Genomic DNA, 9,844 nt, shown 5'->3' on the forward strand with positions numbered 1-9,844 from the left:
TTCTAATAGCATTTTTTTGTTCAAAAGTAAAAAATACCAGTGTGAAACCTGTAACTGATACCAGTAATCCCACCACCGAATTCCTTAAAACTGGCAGACAGTAAAAGCTTTGTCTTATTAATTTTAGAAGTGACAAGTGATAGTTTAATTTTAGTTTCGCTTTTATGTACAACAGTTTAGCATTATGATACATTTGAATCTAAAAAAATTAATCTGGCTTATTTGTTCAGGGATCTGCACACTTGAAGCCATATCGGCATAAACATAAGAGTATCTCATTTCTTTGATATATTTACATATGCATAAGTATATAAATATGTATGTATATATGCATGCGTGTATGGCGATTGCGGTCATCATTAAACATGAGTTGATATTGTTCTTAAAATTAAATATATATATATGTACATATGTATATTGCTCATTATTTCTCATTGAATCAACAATGACATGCACTTTTGTTTATTGATGAAATATAATTTATTAAAGTTTGATATTTACACCAACGACTTTATTTGAACAACACACAACTATGGACCGGTTCACACACGAACTCTTTTGTCGCCCAAAGCGACTTCTTGTTTGGCCAGTGGAGCACGAGGAAAAACGAAGGAATTGTAGCGCTCTTGCTTTTTTTCTTTCCTATCGATCCAAAGAGGGTTAGTTCGCCAATATAACAGCTCTTAGCCTGATAAAATGCTGGTCAATTCCGGTAAAGTAGAACCGACTATTGTGGGAATGTGTCGCTAATGCTTCTTTTCATTTTGAAGTTCTTGCTATGGTTGCAATTGCACTCGGTTTTAAATGAATTTTTACAATATATTCGCTAATTTAAATTATATTATCTTGTAATGTTTTTCTGCAAATATGCAAAATATAATAAAAATATTTTAGAATAATGTTAAAAGTATAGTCAGTCAAAACCTTTTTTGCGCATCGCGTACATGAACCGTACGAGAATTTGAGAATGTGTTATGAATGGGAATGCAGAAATAAGTTCGACTAAAATTGTCGAACTCGTGTCGCTCGTGGGAACGCAATGAGCTACACCAAAAGAGATAATCTGCGACAAGAAAATCCGTGTGTGAATACAGCCTAAGGTGTTATTGTATCTGCATACATATTTATTGATTTTTTTATTTTTAATTTTTCGTTTTTGTATGGTGGAATAGAGGCTGAGGGTGTAATTTTATTCCACTCATCCTTATTATTTTGTATAAAAGTGTATTATTTATTAGTTTTAGCGCCGGAATCACAAAAAAGTAATCGGAATAAGTAATTATTATTTCGCAGTAAGCCCAAGCCAAAGGCCAGTCATCAGCGTATTTGGCGTACTTCTAGGAGTTTCTTATAGATGTGAATAATCGAAACGATTACTGATGATGCAAAATGTCCTCGCGTAAATGCCTGAAATGTTACTTTCATTTTTCTCAATTATAATATAATTTTAATCGATTCTTGTTCTTCCGACAATTCGAAAGGAAAAACATTTAAAGTTGACCGTTAAACATCATCTGTTCACCTCATTTCCTTCATCTTCTTTACTTCATTTCCACATTCTCTTTGCCATCTTAATTGCTTTTAGCCAAAATAATTCGATTGTTACACGACTGCTTGCCGGCCAATCGGATCAGTAATGCTCAATGTGAGTGATCAAATATTTGTGGTTTCTTGTCGACCGCCCACCGCTGCTGCCGCCCACACTTTTGCTTTCAGCGACCATTTGCTGTCCTCCAAACACCCTCTCCAACCCCCTGCAAAACAATTCAGAGTTATAATTATTTATTTTAATAATAAAATATTTCCGCAGCAAAAGAATATTGCCATTGCCTTTTGATTTTTGCCACTTCCTCTCTTTCGTGCCGCTCACACTGCGGCTAATACAATGCACAGCCCGCCACCCACCATTTTTACTGACTGCCAAAAACAATTGCCTAGATACTTTCAGCTATTTCATTTGAACAAAAATGAGAAATGTGAATACTCTAGACGCTCTCTTATATACACCGTATGAAAAAAGCCTTCTGCCAAGCGACTAGTAAAGCAGTAAAGCGTTTTGCTACATTTCCGCCACATTTAATGCCGCACAAAAGTTTGTATAATTTGTTTGCTTAGTGCTTTACTTAGTATCGGCGCGTTTTCAGCTCTTGCACGCTCTCTATTTTTTCTTTATTTTTTTCGTCTAAAATAAAGAACTAAAATAGTTTAACGAACAACTTGAAGGTGTACCCTCCGGAATTCTCAACGTATTACAGGCGTCAAAATGTCCAAATGTAATTACAATAAAAATAATTTATTTTCGTCCTTGTTGCAGTCATTTATTGTTTGCTCTTCTTATGTCCACTTTTCGTTAGTGAACTTTATATATTATATATGTATATATTTTTTGTGATTGCTTCTATATGCTAGTGTTTGTCTCGATGCGGCTGCCAATTCAATAAAGTGCAAGTGCAATTAGAAGAAACAAGTGAAATGCAAAATATATGTTATTTGTGGGAAATTATGCGAAAATCTTATTGCATAATTACTCGCATTCTACATAGGATATTTTTATTCGAAGATTTCATCTGCTGACTGATGTTGCTGTGCCCCACAGTGTGCGTGTATCTTATGTACATAGTATGTATGTGTGCATGTGTATGTGGTTTTTTACTCGAGACACAACCAAACTCGAAGCATATACATACGTCAATATGTATATGTATATTCGGATATCTTCAGCATTTATATACGAACATACAAATGTTTATTTTGGCAACGTGTGGCGATTATAATTTTTAGAAACTTTTCATCGCGTTTCTTTAATTATAAATTCTTTGTTGTTTATACATTCTTGCATACATACATATATATTTAGAGGTGTGTGATTTGTTTCTCTCAACAATTTATGAATTTGTGAAAATAAAATAGTGAAACAAACATGTTTTTCTGATAACTTCGATACACTATATACATACATACATACATATATAAAATTGTTTAAAATCTCTTAAAACTTTTGAATGTATCTACAAACATAATTATACTCTCAGTTGGAAACTAATTGTATGGAAAATTATTGGTCTAATCGCTGCTCCAATTATCTCTATTATTTAACAAAGAATTCAAGTTGCAAAAATAATTAAACAAAAATCGCTTCTAATTTCGTATTATTTATCAATGATTTTTCTTTCTAATTACAGTGGAATCCCTGATCTACTGGCGAGATGTTAAGAAATCTGGCATTACCTTCGGTGCTGGTCTTGTCACCCTGCTCGCCATCTCATGCTTCTCCGTCATTAGCGTTTTCGCCTACCTGTCATTGCTAACATTAGCTGGTACAGTGGCGTTCAGGATTTACAAATCTGTTTTGCAGGCCATACAGAAGACACCAGAGGGACATCCCTTCAAGTAAGTAAAAAATGTTGAGTATTTGATAGAACCATTTAATGATTGTACAATTTATTCGTTTATGTTGTCGGAAACTGTTTATGGTCTAAAAGTTCAGCGTCTCTTATATCGCAGGATTTTTTATGAATGGATTACCATTAAGGTGATAGTTTGAATCTTTTGTCAAACTTTTCATCCACTTAGTTCATAATTCCTAACCACTGACTGATTTTCGATTATGTGAATACCATCAACTCCGATAGCTATTTGTCGATACAGCCCATACCTCAGACTCACTCTCAGTGGCTTCGAACTCCTACATAATAAAACTAATATGAACGCCTGACATCAACAGAATGAACTTGAAAATAAAGAATATCAACAGCTCGGATTTCCGCTGTCTTCATGTGAGCTGGCTGAACGCTCGTTAACTAATAGAACGTGTGCAAGAGGCCTAACGAGCCCTTCTATATTAACAAGACTCGCATTTTTCTAAGTTGGTTTTGTGTGAAATAAGTCGTGGTGAAATTATCCCTATTTGATTCCTGATTGTCTCGCCTTTGCGACTGAATTCTCACGCCCTTAGTTATCCAGCTGAACTACCGACCACATACGCGTAAATAAAACTCCTAAGCGGATTTATGATATGTTCAAGTCTATTTATCGATACATGAGAACTAACTACAAGAGTTTTCTGACTTCACAAAAACTTGTCCTTAACTTGGCATTGTTAAAAATACAATATTCTACAAATAGTTTTGGGGAGAATAATACTGACAATCTTTACCCAAATATACTCGTATATAAATCGCTAATGTACCAATAATATGAGAAACGACGACAAGTTTGTTTAAATCAAGCGAAATAAATCGAACTACGAGTCTACTCAGCTTATAGCTTTTGTTTTGAATGTAGTTCACGGATGACCTAGTTTTTCTTCAGGATTGGTGTTCAACTACGACTTCTTGTTTTATATTGTTAACGGTTTTGTGGCAAAAAACAGTAATTTTGAAGATTAGTGCCGTATTTACCGAGTTCCGAGTCCGTTCTAATTATGTTTACCCAACTGGCGTGGAGCGGACTATAATCATTCATCTTCACTCTCTTGGTTTCTTTGTTATAGCTGACAGATTTAAATATAAGTTTTTTTATTCATTAATTTTCTATTAATAAAAAATGTGTTGCCACTATTGTTTTTACAGAGAATACCTCGACATCGATTTGACTCTGTCGCAAGAGAAGGTCCAAAATATTGCCGGCGTCGCTGTTGCACATGTGAATGGTTTCGTTGCTGAATTGCGACGACTGTTCCTCGTGGAAGATTTGGTTGACTCAATTAAATTCGGTGTTATTCTGTGGGTTTTGACTTACATTGGCGGTTGGTTCAACGGCATGACTCTGGTCATCTTAGGTAACTATGCACTTGCCGAGCGCCACCTGCTTTCATATAGTAATGATTTTCTTCTTCATAAACAGCCTTCGTTTCTCTCTTCACCTTGCCAAAGGTGTACGAAAACAACAAACAATCAATCGACACATACTTGGATTTGGTACGAAGCAAATTGACAGAAATCACAGACAAGTAAGTCTAAGCTCCTTAGCAAGTATTTTGAAATAAACTAATTTCTCTAACTTTACCACAACTTTACAGAATTAAGGCCGCCATTCCAATTGGCAAGAAACCAATTGCTGCTGAATCAGACAAGGACAAGTAAAGCGCATAAATTTGCGAAATATTAGCAGCAGCAATTTTAATATTGTCAATGCAATTACTAAAACTTAAGAAGCAACAACTTAAGAACTTTAAATAGATGGCGGCGCATACACACACACTCACACAATATATACATACAGCAAAACAACAATAAGAACTCATTATGAAAATTCTACAAGCAAGCAGAGAAGATGTGTGAACGCCGACAAAGTAGAGAATAATTAAAATTAATGCATTCACAGTCTATAACAACAATAACAAAATATGATTAAATTAAAACAAACACACACAAATAATAATGAAAAACGAAAATCTTAAAGCAGAAAACGATAAAAATTCACATTTCAGTTAATAAAAAAAAACAAATCAAAAAACCCAAAATATATATACAAATATATATGTATATATATATACTAAAAAATACCATAAATTGTATGCACAGAAAACGAGAAAACGAGAGCTTTGTTTTATATTTTCAGCGGGAAATTATTCGTTTTATTTGTATTGAATTACATTGATTACAATGCGTAAAATTTCGTTTTATTTGCTACCGATTTATAATTATATATTATATAATAACTGCTACACAATTGTAACTAGCTACACAATATATTCGGAAACAACTTGTTATATCATCAATAGGTTTTTTATAATAATGATTATATTTTTGATTGCATGTAAATCGATTTTAAAATGATATATTTTATATAAACTGTTAAATGCAAGAAAAACTAAACAACAACAAATATTGATCAACAATGCCTATTAATTTAACTATTATGTTAACGGACTGTTTTCGTTTAAACGTAGTTATAGCGGAGAAAGGGTATTTATATTTCTCAAGTCCTTTGTTACAAGTTAAGATTTAGTCGAACAATTCACCAAGAAAAACAAAACAAAAAGAAATGTAAGCGAAATTCTGCTAGTGTGAAATATAAACAGCGGGCACGATTGTTTGCTATTTTAGACCTATGAACAAAACATTAAGTAAAGAAGATGATTAGCAAAACCACTTACTTCTTGATTATGTTGTTAAATTACGATTAAAATAACAAAAGTAACAACTTAGAATTTAACGAATTCAAATGAGTATAAAATAAACAGCAAATATTTCGAATGTCCAAGTGTCATTTCGTTTTTATTTCTGCAGTTTTTGGATAAACAACGGTAAATCTAAATCTTTTACATGTAATATTCATAGTAAAGTATTAAACACGCACTCATACAGTATGTATCAAAAGGCAAGCGCATATGAAAAATCAATTTCTAAAAATAATTAAAATAAAAATTACAAAAACAAAATATAATAATATGTGAACGCTTTGCGTCCGTCAGTCATCAACACTAAATATTTAATGGTTAATCACATTGAACAAAAAGAAGGAGAAGAAAAATAAAAAGAACAAAACTAAAGCGTGTTTTCTTTGAAATTATTAACAATACTTATAATGCATAGTACTCAAATATAAAATTAGTAGATATGTATTTTGCCTTTTAAATGTAAATGTGTGAACACACTTGTATAGTGTAATGCCTTTTTTAATGAGAATTATTTGTTCAATAAACATATTTGTATTGCTGACCAAAATTAGTACTTTGCAAAACCTATATTACTATGTAGATAGTGGTACGTTTCACATGACCGCTTTTCAACAATTATATATACATAAATACCTAAATGCATAGTTACACACTGTCTGCGAACTGACTTGATTTAAAAGAAGCGCAGATTTTACTAATTTGTTGCAATTGTCTTGTTTTGCATATGTAAAATTTTTAAATAAAATTCATACTTTAAAATAATTTACGAATTCCATTTATGTTTCACTGATCTACCTTGGCTATAACCCCTTTGAGTCTTATTACTGTTCATGAGTTGAACATTTCTTTCAATGTATTAAGGTGTATTAAGTTTGCCACGATGTTTGTAAAGCCCCGAAGGAAAGATTTGTCAATGTACCGCACTAAAATTTTGATTCTCCAAGAAGCTGCTCATTTGTCGGAACCGCCAATATTGGAAAATATACACGTAATGCAACTTCCCTTTATGGAAAACGGGAAAATTTTAGGAAATTTGGCATAGAATATATTTTTCAGACCGTACTACTATAGCATATAGCTCCCATACAAACTGAACGATTAAAATCAAGTTCTTAAATTTAAATCTTTTTTTTTATTGTAAACTTCTGTTATTTCTTGTTTATTATACCGAAGGTAAAAGTTTATCACGAGGCCAGCGCGTGCCTACATTTCGTAGGGGAAAGCGTTAAAAGCCTATTTTCTCTCCTCTCTCTCTCTCTTTTGAGGACATCTTGTATCAAACAACCGATCGTACAGTATAAAACACGCAGCACTCCTTGAGTTCCAACACATAAACTACTGTCTATCGCTAAGTCGCGAGATTATACCCCACTTGGTTTTGTAGTTAGTTAAATCCCACTTATCCAGATTATTCGAGATATATCAAATTTATGCTCCTCATGCTACCTTGATGATTGAAAGATTAACTAATGTGATCAAAAAGTAAGGAGGGGTGTTTATGGTGGTGTAGTGAGCTATTATATAAGTAAGAACTATAAGCTATTAGCTTGAAACGGCCAGAATAATGGACGAAGAACTAAGGCTTACCGATCTTAACGGGGATGGATCTCCAAAATAACAGTCCTTGGCCGGATAAGATCCAGGTCAATTTCGGTGCGTAGAACCGGTTATTGAGGGCAATATAATCGATGGCATGTGTTCAAAGGTAAACGGCTATCTCTCCGACCTTTCTCGCTTCCTCGCTGCACGAAACTTAAAACTAAATCCACAGCCACAATATTTACAAACTGGACGAAGGAGTACAGACTTGACCTTAATATTGCATTCGATGGCGTCAAGATTCCAACTGTCAATAATCCTGAAATTTCAGGTGTGACTTTTAACAGTCTGTACTCCTTCACTCCTCATACAACCACGATTATCGCAGAAGTACATAGCCGCAACAATATCCTTAAGTCGCTAGCCTGCAGCACATGGGGAAAGGAAAATGAAACGTTGTTGGCTACTTACAAGCCAATCGGCCGGCCGCAGACGAGGAAGCTCTCGACTTCTCAGAATAATACACACCGGACTACGACAGTATGCCTCTTGATGCCCGCATAGTAAGGCCTGTATGCTCCCAGTTAAGAAGCATAATGACTAATAAGGACTGAAAAAAGCATTAGCGAAGTTTCTTTTTTTTTTTTTTTTTTGAGTAATTCTATAGCGCCCTGATGACTTTTTTGGATTTATCTCTTTTGTAATATTGTTATTTTAAAAAATTTAAGTCTAAATAGAAGAGAACGACTTGTTACCGTAGTCCGTACCGTAGGCAATGGCAGATTGAAGTCGTTTCTAGGACAATTAAGGCCCAACAAAGCGAAGAAACAAAGGATGTGCCACAATGAACGCTATGCTTTCAGTGTTTTTCTCTACTAAAAATGGTGACTGTTGCTTGGCGAAGCTTAAAAAGATTAGAGTTCCCAACATTTTGCTTAGCTTTGCGTCGAAAACTTTTTAAATCAACGTACTCATACAAATGTGTACATCGAACATTTCTGCCAAAACGAAAGCAAAAGTTCTATATGAATTGGTCATTATACTAAAATACCTTTTCTAGGTGGTTTGCAAAGCAAATTGCACTCCTCTCTTCACTTCGAGCTTAATTACTATTCACTTCTCTTATGGGGATGGTGAAATCTACCGACGGCTTAATGTGTTTGTGGGTTTTTCAAAGGAAGTTTTGCTTGTTTGTTGTATTTGGTTCCAATTTCTTTTTATAATGCTATATTCTTCGGCACACTTAAGCGTTTTCTTAGTTTACTAACAGCCATTGCAGCTGAGTAAAAGGAGAACGATTTGCATGCCTCTTTTAGTTGCAAGCTTCTCTATTAGGACACGCGGCTTATTGTTTTTGCTTGGTGATAGCGGCTTTAGTTGTTTTAACAATTAATTCAATTATTATGTAATCGTCATTTACTGATATATTTTTTGTATTTTAACCAGTTCGTTTTATGGAATGTTAGCTTGTATGACTGCGAGGTGTAATTGATATCTGAAGAATATATATTTTTTAACATACAAATTTTTTATCACTAAAAGTACGTGGTAGTTTCAAGGGCGGAGGACGGTTTATAAAGCGGAAATTAAAATAACAATTTAGACAGTGAACAATTGGTAAAATGCAGTGCAGGGGTGCAATAGGGGACTGCATTGAAATGTACTTCCCGCAAAGTTGTCAACAATCTGTTGTAATTGCATGTTAGCGCCATCTATCGACAAACTAGAACAAACTGTATTGCAGCTGTTTTTGACTTTTGGAGCACATCAATGCTCCAATCTTGCCAATAGAGAGCGCTGACTGTATTTAACAAACGAAACATCTCCAACGCAGCTATGGCCCAAAATACAGCAAACTATAACAAGAAAACCGAAAGTGTTAGCAGTTGAAAATGCTTTCACTTTTCATGGAGAAATGCGTTATCCAAATCATGAGACGGGAGTACATGTTGCGTGCTCTTAGTCTATCGAGTGAGAAGTCAACAGCAGACGTTAATGCATATGTATGTATGTCTGTACCACGTATATGTTTACAAATGCTTGCTGCTTGCTGCGCGTCAAACTGTATACGCATGTATGACCTTCGGACAAGGTGACCGATGAAATTTTGGGCTTGAAGAGAGTTTGACAATTGCATTCCACTACAAAGTTGAATTCAGGACGGGCGTAGGAATCAGAAGC

General features: G+C 34.3%; 1 protein-coding gene across 7 annotated transcripts in view; it reads left to right on the forward strand.

Annotated features, from left to right (window-relative positions):
- LOC126753896 (reticulon-1-A) overlaps nucleotides 1-6,886 on the forward strand; it is a 35,374-nt gene extending 28,488 nt beyond the window's left edge. For 6 of the 7 annotated variants that reach the window (XM_050465648.1, XM_050465647.1, XM_050465649.1 and 3 more), the window contains 4 exons: nucleotides 3,183-3,390; nucleotides 4,572-4,780; nucleotides 4,846-4,951; nucleotides 5,021-6,886. In XM_050465648.1, coding sequence (XP_050321605.1) covers nucleotides 3,183-3,390; nucleotides 4,572-4,780; nucleotides 4,846-4,951; nucleotides 5,021-5,084 — 587 coding nt within the window. In that variant the 3' untranslated portion in view covers nucleotides 5,085-6,886. Of the gene's footprint in view, nucleotides 1-2,174; nucleotides 2,274-3,182; nucleotides 3,391-4,571; nucleotides 4,781-4,845; nucleotides 4,952-5,020 lie in introns of those variants that run through there. The other variant, XM_050465654.1, reaches the window with a different exon arrangement.
- Nucleotides 6,887-9,844: the final 2,958 nt, after the last annotated feature.

This window comes from Bactrocera neohumeralis, chromosome 3, assembly GCF_024586455.1.
Source record: "Bactrocera neohumeralis isolate Rockhampton chromosome 3, APGP_CSIRO_Bneo_wtdbg2-racon-allhic-juicebox.fasta_v2, whole genome shotgun sequence".
In the NCBI taxonomy this organism is placed as follows: domain Eukaryota; kingdom Metazoa; phylum Arthropoda; class Insecta; order Diptera; family Tephritidae; genus Bactrocera; species Bactrocera neohumeralis.